At 43.4% G+C, this 18,700-nt stretch overlaps 1 protein-coding gene across 3 annotated transcripts in view; it reads right to left on the bottom strand.

Annotated features, from left to right (window-relative positions):
• The window catches only part of SLC4A4 (solute carrier family 4 member 4), a 263,965-nt gene extending 246,336 nt beyond the window's left edge, over positions 1–17,629 (bottom strand). For all 3 annotated transcript variants that reach the window (XM_080926202.1, XM_080926204.1, XM_080926203.1), the window contains exon 1: positions 17,440–17,629. In XM_080926202.1, coding sequence (XP_080782328.1) covers positions 17,440–17,617 — 178 coding nt within the window. In that variant the 5' untranslated portion in view covers positions 17,618–17,629. The remainder of the gene's footprint in view (positions 1–17,439) is intronic.
• Positions 17,630–18,700: the final 1,071 nt, after the last annotated feature.

Here is an 18,700-nt window from a genome sequence, read left to right as displayed (position 1 = left end):
TTTCTCTTTACCTACAGCACAACTCCTACATATGGGAATCATCCGTTTGGAAGTAATCTGAACATTTTTTACTGCAAATTAGGTTATCTCGTCTAAATGATGCACTTCTCATTTCTAGAATTATCCTTTGATGGCACTTCACAGTTCCAGAGATAGTGTCACATACCCGTGTACCTCAGCCTCTTGCGTATCAATTGCCATGAACTACTCACAGGACTCACCAGACACCCCTTAAAACACCATAATTCACAAGATTTTCCTTAAGCTGACAGTATAAATGAATCATACACTGCTTTAAGAAAACCACCCCAACTATGGAAGAATAACTCTCCAGGGGAGTGTATCACGGGAAAACTGAAACTTGGAAGTCGGAGCACCTCCACATGAAACAGGACCCTAACACCACCACAAAAACAGCAACTTGTGGCTACAAAGCTCTGTGAACAACCGCCCCACAGGACGTGTGCCAATGAGAAACATATCATGGCTAACCATTTGCTAGCAAATTGTTCTCATGGGAAAGCTGTATTATACTAGGAAGTGGGAAATGTCTCAGAAACAATGTGAATTAAGAAATGGTGTCAACTGTTTCCTGTGCCCCCCTTACTAACAGAGGCAGTACAGCTTTATCTCATCGCAGCAGTCCAAGTCAGGAGCCTTACGGAGCCCTGTCACACACACCAAACACACACACACATGCACACGAGCTCCCTCTCATACACGCACACCGGAGGGGGGTCAAAACTCTAAAATATCACAGTAAATGTTTTCTGCACATTATTAAATAATAGTCACAGGAAATAGTAATTAGTGTGCATTAATGCTGGTGTGGTACAGTAAGACTTACAGTGTAAACTCAAGTCTGTGTAGCACATTTGATCAAGTCACTCAAAAGCATTGACAGGACTTAAAGTTTCATATGTGTGTGTATTGTTATACATATATATATATTGTTATGTGTAAAGTATTACTTTCAAACTAATGAAAAGGCTGCAGTGATTTAGATGGCAAGCCTTCGAGCTCTACAGTGAAATGTTCTTTCATCTGAGAACTTAGCTGGGTTGTCATAATAACAAACATGGTACCATTCTGTTCATTCTGATGACCATAGCACCGTTGGTCACTGTCCCTGGGGCGCATCGAGCTTCCCCGCATCCCTCCAGCTCCTCCTCCCACAGTTCCCTGCTCGGCTCACGGGTGAAGAAGCCTTCAGATTTGACACTGAACTTCAGAGTCCTGTAGCACCTTTCTGACAGAGAAGATATGCGGGGTGCTCCTTTAGTGATATCCCAAACTTCAGGCATTTTTATTACCTTTTTAAGATATAAGCTGCAAACTGTAAAATTCACTCCTCGTAATCATATAATTCCGTGATTTTATGTAGAGTTGCACAGCCATCACCACTGACCAATGTCAGAGCCTTTTTCCCCATCCACAGACTCGAGCTCTCTCAGTTCCCTGTGCCACCCCACACACCCACTTGCAGGCATTTGATATACCCGTGGTGATGACATCTATGTAGCCATGAGCCTCTAGAGTTCAGCATCATGGGTATTCCTACAATATGGTAAAATGGAATCTTCCCAGTGAAGAAGAAATGTCCAAGGAATCAAGTCCCTAAGCTAAGCACTGCACCCCCACTTCTCTCCCCTCCCTCCTCCTCCTTCTCTCTTTCTTCCTCCTCTTCCTCTTTCTCCCACATCTTACTGGCACCTAAATCTTCCCCTTTGGCCTTGTGTTTACATGAAAGGAAAAGACCTGTGAATCCAGGTGATGTGAACCATTGGGGGTTTACTACTTTAATTCTTACACCCTGTCTCTCCTTCCTTCTCCACTGCCCACGAAAGGAGGCAAATGGCAGCCTGTGTTGCAGGACCTGGCTTAAACAGGCATTCTTTCACACCAGGATGACTAAATACGTAACTAACTATATGGCCAAGTAACCAAAACACCTAAAGTAACATGAGCTGAGATAGAAGTGTTCTTACAGCCCACACTAAACTCCTGTCATCTTGACCAACAGAAACACCATCACTGCTGGAAAGAGACTATTGTTGGTGAGAATATCACAGGTGGATCTCAGTGTCTGCTTTCATTAAAATATCTTTATGTGTTTCAGAGATAGGTCATAAAGATTAATGTGAGCTCTCAACAGAGCTACAAATGTTGAGGGTGCAGCTACTGTTCTCTGTAAAAAGAAGTAACAGCTTTCTGACCCCACACGAATCTACAAAACTGTAAGATGCTTAAAAAATGGGGCTCATTACTAACTTATTATAAGAAAAATGTTAGGCTCAAAAAAAAAAAACTCTGCTATAAATTTCATGAAAATTCCTCTAAGAATGATGGGAAAATAAAGATAAAACTTATTTAAATTTAATTTAACTTTTTAAATTTTAACTTAAAGCTTTAATTCAAAAGGAAGATACAACTGCTTAATATATTAAAAGCAGGCTTACACTGATACCCGTCCGACCAATAAAGCCAAAGTGTTGGAGCCTACATTTGACAGTGTTCATTAAGGTATGTAGTCATAGGGCATCGTGTCTTCAATCTGACAGGAACTTCAACATCATGTGTTCAAATAAATACCCTACATGCCTGTCTCTGACAGATGGTGGGAGTTCCCAACACATTCCAAGTATCTCGGGAATACTTCACAATCCACACTACAGCCAGGACTTCTGGGAAGGCAACACAGCTCTGCTGGCTATCTCTGAATGTCAGAATCATCACTACTGAGTCCTGTTTTCTCCCTGTCTTCACCTGTTCCACCCTAGTTACAAACAGGATGCTCTGTGAAGCAGCCACGGGCATGTCTCCCAATTCCTGAGAAATGGCTAACCCTGAATGGAAACTTCTGATTATCCCTACCATGTTTTCAGGGTGAACAGTCAACCTTTACACTTAGCAACTCTGTAGCCATTCAAGTGAAGATGGCTTTAGCAGATACTACTTCCTCAGGATGATTCAGAAGTTGGAAGAACCAAAGATAACTTAAGCCAGAAAACTAAAACCTCACCAGCCAAATGAAAATGTTTATGGGTGGCTCAGACAGTTAACAACCTCTGTCTCTGTAGGCAGGATAGCACTATTAGCTGTTGCCTGGGGACCATGGTACACTGTGTATGTGCAGATGCAGCAGCCGAGCACCAAGAGCTTCCAGGCTTCAGATCCATCTGAAGAAACCAAAGTTTCGGGAGTTAGAGATGCTGAAACCAATGAGCAAATGCCTTGTTCAGAGCATCCCATGGGAGAAATACTGCTCAGATATCAATGTGAGCTGAGTACCAGCTTTAAGGAATTTTTTTAAAAAATACCCACTTACAATGTTACAAAGATGGCTTGCTGGGTAAGATGTGGCTACATATGCCTATAACCATCTACCCAGGGGCCCTAGGGCTGGAAACAGGATTAAGGTGACTGCTGGCCAGCCAGACTAGCTAAAACCTGTCATGCCCCTGCCAAGTGAGAGGCCCTGTCTCAAAGAATGCAGTGGGGGGAGGGGGCAGCAAATGTCTTCCTCTGTTGTGAGGGTGCATGCACCCAAGTAAAACACACATGTAGCTTATAAAGCACATAACAAAATTAAGTTTCTTTCCATATGTTGATGGCAAGAAAGAGAAGTATGAGGCCATCACATGTGAGTACAGCAGTCCTTAGCATGTATTTGATATGCCATCCTCCCCCTTCCCACTTCACAACTATTGGGTGGGGGTTGGATTTTTGTTTTTACTTCATTCTGAGCTGTTTAAGAAGAAGGCAGTATATACGGTCTTTTTTATTTATGTATCTAGTCTCTGTTTATGAATACACTGTAGCTATCCTCAGACACACCAGAAGAGGGCATCACATCCCACTACAGATGGTTGTGAGCCACCATGATGTCGCTGGAAACCGAACCCAGGACCTCCAAAAGAACAATCAGCACTTGCAACCACTGAGCCATCTCTCCAGCCCCTTTTTGTCTGGGCGCCCGTGGGACCCTGTCTCGTGCCCAGTTCGCCCACTTTCTCGCGGGTCGCTGCCGATGGCTGGATGTGGGATCCAGTGTCATGTCCCCTCTTCCAGCCTCCCGATATCTCTTTTATTCCATCTTGAGGTTTCAGCACTAAGTGCCAGCTCATGGATCGACAAAGGACAGATAAAATCTTCCCCAAAGATGTACCTTTCCTACCTGCAGTTACTTCTCTAGCCTCCCACACACATCTCAAGTTAAAGACAACGCTCCAGCAGTGGTTCCTGTTCTCCACTGTTGATATTTCTACAATCAAGCAAATTTCCCATCTCTCCCATTCAAAGCAGAGACTCTGCAGCCAAAACACTTCATACCCTTCTTTCAGAACTGATAAGCAACATTCCCAAAATATAAGTCCTGATCTTACATAACCTGCTTTATGTCAAGATGCTTAGAACAAATTGGTAGCTGTCGCCAAAAGGAATGGAAGCAAGCAAAATGGAGATTTTTAGCGTTTTTCAAATCTTTAAAGAAACACGTAGGAGAGAAGGCAAAGATCTAAGTAAGATGCTGCAAGGTCTTTAAAACCAACAAAAGCCTCGGTTGGTAGTATTTCTTAAAGAGAGTTTAACATCATGATATCAGGTACGGGCACCATGGAGGTGAATGTATAGCACTTTATATATTAAGAAGCAGACCAGCCTGTACAATCCAAAATATTTCATAAATTAATATAAATAAATTGCTGGTTTAGCCTGCACAAGTCCAAAAGGATGTCCAGAGTTGGCTCTAATGAGACCTAACAACATTGTTAATTTACTAGGGCATAAATACCTCATGAAAAGAAAATTGTTTTCAGAAGCCAGATATAATTTTACAGTTACCAGGGGTAAGACAACCCTTTATGTTTGAAAGAGGGTCTAGACTTCAAACACATGATGTCTTAGAACAAGGGTGATTTCTATTTTTATATTTTGGAAAGGGGTGCTTTTTTAATATGGAAAAATAATACAAATCTTCACTAAGAGATAATTATATATCACATATATAAATTATTTATGGATAACTTAGAAATAGTAGTGAGTAATTTGTTTTAATATTAACACTATCAATTACACCTAGAATTAAGCATACAAACAAATCCATTGGAAATAAGTTTGTTTGTTTTCTAAGAGGAAATATAGGTCTGGGAAGATCTCTCAGTAGTAAAAGCTCTTGTTTGTACACACTTGAGTACCAAGGTTCACATTCTAAGAACCAAGGTAAAAGCCTGACAAATGAGGTGAGCATCTATAATCTCAACACTTCTGTGAGGAGGTAAGAAACTGACCTAAGAGCATCCCCCAGAAGCTCACAGGCCAGCAAGAAACAGAAGAGACCCTGCCTCAGTCAAAGTAGAAGGCACCACCATACACATATGTGCACATATGCACATGCACACACACACATACACACACATACACTCACACTCATACAGAAAAGGGAAGAAATATCTTTCTTGTTCTGAACTGTCTGGGATTCCCAGGAATCTTAAGTCTATCTGAGTTCCCCTAACAAGACTTATAAGAAATCTCAACTTGTCATTATTGTGACCATTGAGGACAATATTTTCAACATTCAATGATGATGACAGTGGTGATGATGATGGTGGCGATGGTGACAACTATGTGCACACAATAACAAATGGCTATAAACAAAATGACAAAGAAAGCAAGCTAGATGTTTCTCAGCTAGAGGTCAAACTTTTAGTTCAGAAAACCTGGGCATCTTCCTCTGACTGTCCAGGTTAGCAAACAGTTGTGATCAGCCTTAAATAAAGGTGGGGACTACGCCACACAGTAGCATCTACTTTCAATGATAAGCTCCGTCATTAGCAGTTGATAATAGAAGCAAACCTGAATTAGTAAATATCCTTACATGCAACTCTTACATTTTCAGTAGGCATAAGTTATTTTTTAAACATCTAAGCTAAAAAGGCAAGAATTCCCTTTTAAATGGTATCTTAGAAGCCTTATCCTAATGTACCATCAAAACTCAGCTCACCCTACATAAACCACTGCTCCTAAAGTGCCACCAGTCAGAGAGGAGCCTCCCAAGTAAAGTGGGATGCTGATCTGGCATATGATTTCCTATCCTTATCCACAAATTAAGAACACCAAAGGATTTGGAAATGTAGTGATGACTTGCATGGGCAATCTTAATGAACAACTGTCTCCCACTCTGTCTTGTCCACAGAGGCACTCCAATAGTGTGGATGGAATTCCCCTTCTCTTTCCAAAGAGAGAACTCAACGCTATATTTTTCCTTATCCCACCCACCTAGAGCCCAGATGATAGCATTGTGAACTCCCTTTGTTCTCACGAGTGTTCAGTCTGAACAGAACAGAAGAGGCAACCTGGGCTTAGTCTTAACCTGTCCCTTTAAAACCACTGAACAGAATGCAGTGGGTCATCAGAGGTAACGCCTTCCATAACTCTATCCTCTCTCACCCTGCCCAGAAGCAAGTACCTGGCAACCTTCACCCAGCTCTGGCCACAGCTCGCCCAGTGTTCACCACACAAGTGAGTGCCAACCCCCAGGAGCCAGGTCTGCCAGGCCTTTCACTTGGCTAAGGAGAGTTGAATAGACTCAAGATCCGAGAATGCTGGCTCTCCCCAGTTAGAACTCCGCCACTCATCCCGACAGCAACGGCCCCTGAATTTTAATGTGCAGTATACATGTGACTGTACTAAGCGTACCTGGGAGGCAGACACTAAGTGCTTTTTATTTCTCTTGCAGTCGCCCGAGTCCACCACTCACTGGGGAGTAGAACCAGACGACTCAAAACAATAGCTAATCCAACAGCCATTGATCATTGGATTTGCAATGGCAGTCAGAGAGGCAGCAGCCAAAGAGACACATAAATGCACACATTCATACCCTCATTCCAAAGACATTGTCCAGCCCTGAGTCTGCTATGGCTTCTCTGCAGTGGCTTACCGTGGCTGGGCAACAGGAATACTAGTATTTGGTTCCAGAGACAGATAATCCACAATATAGTCAGTGTACTCATGGCTAATCACAAATGAAACATCTCGAATGGATTTACTTGATGCTTGTCCCTAGCATTCCATATATATTCTATATAGGTGAGATGTAAGGAATCATAGGACTATTGCAATTACCGAGAACTCTAGGAAATGCCACAAGAGGCACGTTGGCCTAAATAAGACCACCTCCCAAATCTTTGTGATTATGGCTTTCCATATACACCGAAGAGAGAAAAACTACTATCTTCACCCTGGCCACAGACGTACTTTGAGAGCCAGCGTCCACTAACATTTCCTTGATTTGGTGGCTTCATTTCCAGTAAGCCCACTAAAGCCAAAGAGCCAGTTGACGATGTACAGATGCAGGCAGCACTCTGTTGCCCAGGCTATGAAACATCCCTTTCCTGTTCCCATGACTACGCTATGTGTCCATCATCCAACATTATCTATAAAACATACTTTAAAAAAAACAAAACAAAACATGAGCCCATTAAATTAGTAATTGCCTAAGGAAACAAGCTCAGTGTATCTCTGAATAAGCTTCTGTCACAAAGTGACAAAGTTAGATCCACAGCCCTCAGTCACATAAGCTGTACCAGAACATGAAAGTGTTCTGAGTGGCATGTGCATCATCCCATCAAGTGTCGCGCCAAGGGCGAGCCCGTCCAGGATGATGAAGTCTTTCTCTCTTGTCTATCTAAAAGCCTTTCTAACACCGTCACTCTCTCTTTAGATGCTACTTCTCATTCTTTGAGATGCCTTTTCTAGCTCTCATTCACCTCTGTCTCTCCCCTCCATCGAGAACAAGCACTGCACACCCTCTGGGGACGAGCACTGGCCAGGAAAGGCGTTGCCCTGGTTACCCCAGTGACTGCCCAATCCCTTCCACTTTCTCCAGGACAACCAGTCATCTGTAATGTAAGAACACTGAGCAAGATCTTTGGGGAGACCCCTTCCAGTTATGGGAATTCTATACAATTCCAAATACTTAGGAGTCAAGTAAAACTGAGCCCACAGAAGGGAAAGCTAGCAGCTCCGGCTTCGAACCAATGCCTTAGCGCAGCGCTTCTCATGCTAAAGCTGCAACCCTTTAATACAGCTCCCTATGCTGTGCTGACCCCCAACCAGAAAGTTATTTCATTGCCACATCACAACTGGAACTTGGCTACTGCTATGGGTTCTAAATATCTGATATGCAGGATATCTACCTAGGAGTTTCGAGTTTCTACCTTAAGCAGTACCATGATTCCTGTGACTGAGGATAGCCATAGCACTGGGAGTTCCAACTTACTTTCTCCCCCCACCTCCACTCCCAACCCCCGTTTCTTCTTCTTGGTTCCATTTTATACAGCCAGCTGCTTACGTCACAGTTCTACATGGATGGCTAACAGGCATTGAATAGATTCACACAATTGAGTTCCTATCACAGCCACTACTTTACCCCGATCCCAATAGTCTTACAGAATGACAAATGGGCTTGCAGGTGGCTCGTAGCAAAAATCCATATAGCAGTCACCTCTCTACCTATTCAATCCATCTGTAAATCCTGGGGATTTAAACCATACCTCTCCAACTCCTTTGTCCCCGGTTGGCCAACACAAAAAGTCATCTCCCAGTTTGATTAGACTCTCCAATTTTATTACTACCCTCTTGGGGAGTTCTTTACAGCCAGCAGCCAAAAAGAACCTTTCTTGCAAAATGTCACTTGTCACTTTCTTGATTAAAACCCTTCACATGTGCTTTGAATCTGCTCAACAGAATTCCAACTCTTCAACAGAATTAGTCACGAAAACAGAGCTGGTGGGTCATCCCGATAATCTCAGCACCTTAAGACGCTGAGGGAGACACACTACTATGAGCTTGAGGCAGCTTGTGCTGCATAATGAATTCCAACCCAGCCCGGGCTGCAGGGTAAGACCCTATAACTAGGTAGTATCTGGAAAGATGGCTCAGTGGGAGAAACACTTGCTGTGTGCGTGTGGGGACCTAAGCTCAGGTCGCCAGCACTCAAGGAAAATGCAGGCACTGGGGGCAGGAGGGACAGAGACAAATATCCCCAGAGAATCTGTCTCAAAAAAATAATATAGAGGGGCTAGAGAGGTGGCTCAGTGGTTAAGAACACTGACTGCTCTTCCAGAGGTCCTGAGTTTAATTCTCAGCAACCACATGGTGGCTCACAACCATCTGTAATGGATCTGATGCCCTCTTCTGGTGTGTCTGAGGACAGTGACCAGGTACTCACATAACATAAATAAATCTTTAAAAAAATAATAATGTAGAGAGTAGCAGAGAAAGACAACTAGCATACATACACACACGTGTGTGTGTAAAGAACATGTACATAAACATGTCCAGACCAATACATCATACAATAAATAAATAAATGCAACAAAGTACCAGGTCTCACCTACTTCAGGCCACTGTCTGTGTGGTTTCATGATTTGGCATACTAACCTACTTTCTGTTTCTTCAATTCCCCTATCTCTTCAACTCTACAGACATGCCAGCCCAGGATAGCCCAGGATAGCTCCTTCCTCTAGCCAATTCCTTCCCATCCTTTAGGCCTCAGTATTATCCGATGAGATACATTCCCTGGGTTCTCATATGAACTCACCCACCCACATGGTACAGTCACATTCAAAGGTACAGAGGTTATCCGTGCGACCTGTTCTTGTCTTTTTAGTAGGCTGAACAAGTGGAGGCACCATCTTTCAGTTACAACTAAGAAGGGGTGGCTGATATGGGTATTAATCAACGAACCTATTGAAATCCAGATATCAGTATTTCAGCTTCAATCTGGGGGTGTTCTGCAGTCATAGCAACCACTGGCGAGATCGTGTTGAGCATAAAGAGAAATGTCATATCAGGATTACATCTGCAGGAGGTAATACCTCAAAATTTTAAGGTTCATCTTCAAGACTTCAGATGTCATTACTTATATTTTTAGCAAACCCAGGGGGACAGGGTTATAAATGGTAGATAGATAGATAGATAGATAGATAGATAGATAGATAGATAGATAGATAGGTAGGTAGGTAGGTAGGTAGGTAGGTAGGTAGGTAGGTAGGTAGATAGATAGGTAGATAGGTAGATGGGAAAACGGTCTACAGAAAGCAAGGATGAAACTCCATGGTAGCTTCCAATTATGAGTGGGTACCAGAAAAACAGATACTATGTACCATAAGCACAAATAAACAACAGGAAGAAAATCACAGAAGTTGAAAATTAAGTAATTCCCAATAGTTTTCTCTGAATTGCAAAGTATTTTGGGGTATTAGCTAAGAATCTGTGGAGCATTGCTGGTAAGAGAAGGAGGAAAGCAGCCGTTAGCTGTAGTGATGTTTGCCTAGAAAGACAGTGCTGAGCAAGGCCTAGAAACAGGTCCAGAAGCTCTGGGTATACCTCCATGTCCTCCAAACCACAGCACAGACTTAATCAAAGCAGGCAAAGCCCTGAACAGTCAGACCCTGATTGAATTTGCTGAGCACACATATCTACTGGACCCAATTAAAGCCCTCACTGGACGCCAAAGATACTGCCCTGATTTTGCCGTACAAATCGCAAAACTCTTAGTGAAATTTTAATAGTCAGTGGAGGACTTGGGTGATGACCTCAACAACCTATAAATACATAATTGTGATCCTCTGCAAGAGACCTGTTGGCTATTGTTGCCAAAATTTAACCCTTATTTCTAATTCCAGGCATTTCAGCCTGGTTTAAAAAAATACTGTTCATCCAACCTTGAAAATATTCAGTAAAATAATATCTCATGGAGTTCTTTCGAAACCAACGGAGTCTAAAGGTGAACTCAATGAATATCTTAGGACAGCTGTGTTCGCATTCCAACCCTGTGAAAGGTAAAAGCAATTACCAGACTTAAAAGCCTTTTTCGCTATTCAGAGATGGGAATTATTTAAGTCACCCATACAGCTGACTCAGTGGATGTCACTCACCACCCTCACCCCCTTCGCCTCTCATCCCACCTGGCAATCAGCAGTATCAGGATGCACTGTGCAGAACCTCCCGTGAACCCCTGTCACGGCTACCTCCTGCCTCAGTCCTTTTGGGATTAGCCAACGGGTAAGTAAAATAGAAACAAAACCTTAGCAGCAAGCTCACCAGGTAACAAAGGGAGTTTGGCTAGTCTTTATTCCAGCCTCAGCTCATACTAATCCACTTTAAGTTTCCCCCCAAAATTAAAAATTTTGCAACAATTGAAAAAACAGAAGTATTTAGCTCAGGCTAGACTACATAGTACCTCTGCACTGTTGCATAATCTCATTTAATTGCAGGGGGGATGATTTGTGAGTGTTCACATACTACACTTACATGTAGCACTCATGTAACCTCCTCACTGCCAGAACATGGCACACTTCTATATTCCAGGGAAAACACTGCGGGCTTTAATTGACAATGGGCAAGCAGTTTACCCTGGGTATGTAAATAATTTATCATGATTCTCTCTAAAAAAATAAGACAATTTAATAAACTAAGGGCGAGGTATATCAGCAGTCTAACCATGAACATTAAGTCTTATATCCAGAGCTCATAGGGAAACTGAAAGAGTCCAAAGAGAAATAGACACTAGTCCATGGGGAATTTCCCTTGGCCATTCTGTCTTGACCTCTCCAATAGAAAAAGCAGTGGGGGGAGGGGACGAGCTAAGAGGGCAAAGGCTGAGTGTTGGGAGGGAGGAACTGAGAAAGCAAAGGAACACTGCAGCCAATTAAAATCAGAGTGGTATGTATGGCTTCGCCATCCTGTCCACACTCAATCTTACATAGAACTTTTAGAAGGATGAAAATCCATGTGTGTAGTGTGTGAGAGAGAGATGGGGGAAAGAATATGCAGGTGATCATATACCACAGCACACATTCAGAGGTCCGATGACAACATCAAATACCAGTCCACATCTTCTACCTTGCTTGGGACTAGGTCTCCTTACTGTCTGCCACTATGTAAGCCAGGATAGCTATGAGTTTCTAAAGATACCCCTGCCTCCACTTCCAATTCACTGAGGAACTCAGACATCACAGACACTACCAAGTCCAGGATGCTGAGGGGTCAGACCAAGTCCCTCACATTTCGGCAAGTTCTTCACTCTCTGCATCTCCCAAATCTAAAAGCATTCCTATTCTCCATGCCGGGTACATCGATAACATCATTTTGGATAATTATCATGAGTTATATTATAAATGATATGTTTCCCTGTTCCCATTTTATGGAGGAAGAACCCCAAACTCTCCATTCTAAGTGGCTTCCTTCACTGACACAGTTTTTATTCATTCAGTCTTGTTGAATCAGTTTATCTAACTGATGCTGGACCACTCTACTGGAACAGCACATGAATAAAACAACTGGCAGATACTCCCAACGTCAACATAAGACAACATCTCACTAACCGGCCAGATAAAAAGCATCATCGAAGACAAAAATTGTCCCCAGAGTGTCATTTAAAATGTCTGAAAACACAAAGTACCAAGTTCAATTTGTCAAGGCCCTATTGCCATGAAAGGTCAACAAAGCAGGAAATGGCTTCAAGGGGGTTTTAGTCTGTAATGTATTACCAGGGAATTCTCAACAGAGGAAAACTCTGGGAAGGTGTAATCCCTGTTTCCTGTTTCAAAAACCCATGAAACCTCATCAGACTTCCATGCTGAGAATGAAATCTAGGGATAAAGGTGTCCCGAGTCTAACAGCAAGAGGTGCCGGGAAGCCATGGTGATAAAGGGCGTAGACTTTAGGACCTCAGAGGAGAGGGTAGCTGAGACCAAATGGGGGCGGGGAGGAATTTGGAAACATATACAGCAGCCCATCTGCTGAGGGAGGGTAGGGCCAAGCTGCTAGTCAAGAAGAAACTTTTAAAATTCTTTAAAGTTTTCCAACATGGGGATGCATTGTTTTGGTTAAGAAGGCTTTTCCTTTAACAGCTTTTTGCCCTAGTGTTCCCTCTGTACACAGTTCCTGAGCAGTTGAGTGGACAGCACAATGCAACCGGACACTTGGGTCCAGAGCTCAGAATAGCCCCAGCCCCGACCTGGCCCCTCCCTTCCCATCTGATAGGTTTTCATTCCCCTTCTCGGCAATTACATTCTGACCACTATAATCATTAACAAGTGTCTCCCAGGCCAGGTCCCACCCTTTTTCTCTAGAACACTACCTTCCTCCAGTCCACATGAACAGAGCACGACAATGTCCTCTGCTAAAAACCAGCTTAAGTCATTGTGATTTCATGTCTGCAAAATGTTGAGGTCCTGACCTCCAAGAAGCCAAAGGCCCCCATTTCATCATTTGAGTCTCTGTTTCCAAAACGTAGAACAGAACATTAAGGCAGATTTAGAGAGAGGGGGTTTAGTGGCCACCCTTTCTCATCACTCCATACGTATTAGCAACATAAAACTAAAGATGGCCCTGGTAAAACCGAACAGGAGGGGAAGGATAAATTAGAGACTGTATCACAAAACTTGACATTAAGGACTAAGAGCAAAATACGAACAGAAAGTATGAGCATGTATATATGTGAATGAAACACAACTAAACTAAAACACGTCTTTTCTTTTAGCACATATTCAGTGACTGGGCACTCGGTCCCAAATACTGCCCTATGCTTCCAAAATGCGTTTTTCTGAAAAACCCTAGTGATAAAGTCTAGAATTTGAAACAGTGCTCTCTTTCTTAATGACTATCAGAGGATAGTGCAATTTCTAGAATCAATCCTGACTTTAACGTGGGAAGGCAGGCACTCACTGTGAACCCAGCTCTGAAATGGAGGGAAAATAACCATGCTGTATTTTAACAATTTAGAAAGAGCACCAAGCGAGCCTCAGAAACACAGAGATTTCAGACCATATTGTCCCTGCTGTTATTCATGTTTCCTGAGTTGCTAGTTGGATTCAAAGTTAAGGAGAGGCCCCTCCTCACGAAGTGAGAGCTGCCAAGGCCGCTGGGGAGTTACCTAGCCCAGCCAAGCCAAGGCCTTATCTCAAAGGATAAGGTGGAGTTTGCTCTTTTTCCCCTATTGCAAAATATGAGAAGATTAAGTAATCTGTTTATATCACACAGATCCAAAATCCAAGCTGACTTTAGTTTTTTGAGACATGGTCTTCAGACTGCCTTTGAACTCCTGATGCTCCTGCCTCACCTTCTTAAGCACTGGGCGTACAGATACATAACACTATGCCCATCTCCAAGCTCATCTTTTTGTAATCTATACAATTTCCTTCCATTTGGTGAGGAGGGCTATCTCAAGCTTGGCTTGACCAACAAAACCTGGCAATTTTCCACATCTACGTTCAAAATCAAACCTAAGTAGTTGTTCTCCGTGATCTGCGTTTTTCTGGCAGCATCAACTTACCATCCACTGACTGGTTCTATATAGCAAGAATAAGTTAGGCTTTTCCAGTCCGAGTGGATGTTCGGGTCTAAGTCACAGAATTCTTTCTCCAAGCAGATACACGTGGCACTGAATGCTGACAGCAAAGCCACACGCATAAGGTGGCCTGTGGAAGAACGGGTCTAAAAACTGTCATTTGTTTTTTTGTTTTGTTTTCAGATCAAAACTATCACTTGACTTCCTTTTCAGAATTGCCGTATCTGAGCCATTAACACATGAGGGAAATTTTATGAAAACATGGTTTGAGTCTTCAAATATATGCGGCATAGATAAGTTCATTACTTAAACAAAAGATGACTGCTCTCCTGACTCACTCTGTTCTCTGGCAGTTTTGTGGCTGATGGTTCTCTATTGAGGTTTTTAGGAGGTGGATTAAGTACTGTGCCGCCCACTAAGAGTAAAGTTGAGCGAGGTGAACTGGGGGCATGGTCTGAAGTCTCCATTTCTCCAGCCCCAGAGCACTGTTAGAGGAAGCCAGGTGCAAACCTGGAGCTCTTCTGACCTCAGTGAATGGAATCCAGCCATCCCACCTCAGGGATTCTAGGAACTATTTTCCCTGTATAAACATGTCAAACCAACCACAGCTCCTGACCTCAGTTACTGAAACGTACGGAAATTACTAAAAAGCATGAGCTTACTTTTGAAAGGTGTATTATAATTTGCTCAAATAGTTGTCATCTTGGAAGGAAAATAAATAACTTCTGGGGTCAAAGAAAACATAACTGATAATTTACAGGAAGATTCTCAGTTCCCTGTTCTTTGAACTCTCACTCCTTAAGTCACGGTATTAACCTCTTCCTAAGTGTGCCAAAAACTCAGCTATTAAGGAAGTAACACGTTGTTCTCCACCATTAATGCCATTTTATGAAATCACAAATATGAGATACACCCGTGACCTCAAGAAACACCACCCCCCCCCCCAATTTGAAAGTCCGTCTCCATCAGACAGGATGACAGCTATCCTTTTCCTCCTTCATCACCAGACCTACAGTTAGGCCATCAAACCTTGGTCCATTCCAACTTCTTGAAATTGAGCTAAGATTACATTTTATTCCTGCCAATGCTGTCTGATAAAGCCAGCTGAAAGAGGGGAGGGCCAAGTAGAAAAGTATTGAAAGAGAAAGAACCAGTTTGTAACTTCCAACCTGTCTACTGGAGGAGAGTCTCCATGTTGGAAGTCTAATCCGCATCCACCATAAGGAACTTTCATCCTACAAGTCCTCAACAAGAGCCAACAGGACACACCTTGACATTAAAGGGATCAGACCAGGCACCAGCCAGCAACTCAAATGAGCAACTCACATGTGGTGTCGTAAGAGAAAAGGAAAGCACAAGACTCATTGCCACTAAACAGGCACTTCTGTGACCCCTGGTTGCCTTCTTTGCTTCTGTCCCAAAGAAAGTCGGCTACAGAGCCATGTGATATTTATATTATGATTTATTCTGTGATCAATAGATTAATTTTCTGCTTGCAAATCAAAGGAAATAGTTCAGGAAATACAGTTCTTTGCCAAAGCTTTAAGAACCTGAGTACAGTCAGCTGCTGCAGTGCTGTGCTGTTGGTCTGAAGCACCTTCAGTAGTCGATTTACATCTCCTGAGAACTCAGCTAGGGCCCTGCTCTCAAGGAGAATGTGTGTACAGCACGCATGCCTACTCCCAGGAATTTTTCACCCCAATTGTTCTAAAACCATAGAGTTCTCACCCAAGCTACATTATTTTCTTTGCTGTAACTCGGTGACTGTACCTCCTCTTGTGCAGTGAGGGACAGTGACAAAAATGAGGTTTCAACAGTGCAGAAAAGTCCTACTGTCGCCTTCTCCAACGCAACACTGTCCCCATGGCCGTGTTCTAACAACTGCAAAGAACCCAGTAAACTATGAGAGAAAATACTGTATTTTCCATTGTTCTAAGAGACTTAGGCATGAAATTCTTGTTAGTCAGTCTCAAGGCTTAAGTGTGGGAAGCCGGGTGTGGGGCAGAGGGGGCACCAATCATCCACACCACAAGGCAAAAGAAACTCACTAAGGAAACATGAGAAACAGCATAATCACCCTCCTGGGACTGTTCCTGGGAGCACAGGGACACAAATACCCTGCTCCGTCTGCTTGAAGAATTACTCCAGAGCATACAATATCCACCTTCCTCTTCCCAGCCTCATTGTCCCCTGCACCAAGGTTTTAGGAGGCACAAAATGCTAGCCACAGCTTCCAAAACACAGAACTGCATCTCACAGGAGGGGCTGACCCCATCTTCTATCTGTGGGCTCCATTTGATGCTCTCTATAGCCCCAATACTAAATACCAATAACAGAATGCTATCTATAACCCTCATGCTAAATATCAATAATAGAACATGCTTATGATGCCTTCACACCATTACCTCAATAAATACAAATGAAACCCTGCCTTCTCACTGCCAACCAAGCAGTAAGTACTCCCCCCAATGTTATTGATAAGTCAGGGGGTTAGTGGGAAGGGGTACATGCTAAATTATCTCAGCACCAGATAAAATAGAACTCTTCTCCGGTTTTAACGGGCATGGGAGGGAAACATTAGTGAAAGAGGTTCTGAGGAGTTTTCAGATCGAAATGCTTGCCCATGTTTCCTTAACTAAGGCTCGCCCATGACAACCATTCTCAACCCTCAGCTTAGACCTGTTTTCCCTACAACAATGATTATCTTTCTCTCCCCCGGCAACATCTGTTTCTCTCCCTGCGAAGCTACAAAAAAGGAATAGTAGAAGGTGCTGACAGTCATATTTCTATAGATCTGGCAGCCTCCTGGAATTACCCAGGAAAACATTCCTTTCTGACAGAGACACAAAGCACAAGCACCTACTTTTAAAAAATATGTAACAGGTAAGACCCTGCTGATTTCAATTCCCAGGGTCCAATGAACTTCCTACAATTACTTCCTGGATTAAATCAAAGGGTAGAGACTCAGGAGACTCCACCAACAGGACTTGGTGTTTAACTTTAAAAATACAGGAAGCATGAACTATCTGAATGATCTAGGAAGACAGAGCTACAAACCAGTTTCCCAGACCCGGAGGGCTCACCTTCCACTTCTTCTTCATCACACACATGTTTAAGGAAGGAAGCCCCTCTGTCCAGGACAGCTTCATCTTCCATCCTATAGTAATAAAACAGAAAGAAAGAATGCTCAGACTTCTCCTGAAGTGAGCCACTGGAAGCAGCCCAGCTTCTGGGCAGGTTAACCTGCAAGCTGTTGTTCATGTTTGCAGCAGGGCAGAGTCCCTCTCCTCTTCCTTCGGTGGCTGTCACTCCTTCACGACGCAGCTCTTCTCATCTGGTGCTGGAGAACGTGCTGGCCCCGCATAGCTTCGGTCCTAACCTTGAGAGGGTAGCCACATGGATAGGGAACAGAAAAGAATTCCAATCTTGTAGGCTGGATGTAGAGGGGGGCGCTTCTCCCTCTGGGGAGTTGCAGAAGGGAGAAACAGGAGATGAAAGCAAAAAAGGAAAAAAATACCAGGAAAGGAAGTTTGGTGTGTCTGGGGTGCTCGTGATAGTCCTTTGTGGAAATCCAGTTTCAGTGCTCAGCTCTCTAAACTCCCACTGCACAAAATGTATACCCTCGTGCGAGCACATGCACACCCACCCACACACAGAGCGACAGGGAGTTAGGCTAATGCACAGTGGAAGCCTCGCTTGCAGCCAGCCTCTTAACACCAGCCCGGTATTCTGTGTTGAGTGGCAAGCCTTGAGTCACATGTTGGCCTTACGGAAATCTGACATCTGAGGATTATCCCTCAGCAGGCTTCAGCAGTGGGCACCTATACATGTCACCCTGCCCATTCATTCCCATACTCCTATCCCGCCTCCCTCTGTGCGCCGTCTGCGCTGGGAACACTTTTCTGAAGGGCACGAAGTTCTTCATTTTGTAACCATGTTCTGCTGTCCTCCTGTCTCCTTACATAATGGGATCCACTCTGCAATTTCATATGCTAAATAAGACCTCAGAATCTATCCAAGGAATGGCAGCTCTTTTTTTTTCCCCTTGCAGCCTCCCGGTGCCAAACATGTTTCTAGTTTACGGAATGAGTAGAGCTTTAGTCTCTTACTCTGCGGCTCCTTCTCGTTGCATTAACTTCCATATACAGAATCCCATGAACTCTATTTATAGTGGAGACAGAAAGAAATCCTGGACTGCTCAAATGCTGCTTGCGTAGTGTGGGTCTTGTAACAAAGAACTTTCTCTCAGGACAGCTGCTCTATGTCATCCCATATATGAGGTCTGCCAGAGACCCACATGTTCACTCTGTATCTAGGCATCCACTGAGTGCTCAAGCACTGGAT

The sequence above is a fragment of the Micromys minutus genome (genome assembly GCF_963924665.1).
Source record: "Micromys minutus genome assembly, chromosome: 1".
Lineage (NCBI taxonomy): Eukaryota > Metazoa > Chordata > Mammalia > Rodentia > Muridae > Micromys > Micromys minutus.
The sequence above is the reverse complement of the archived record's forward strand: the minus strand, read 5'-3'. Positions and strand labels throughout refer to the sequence as shown.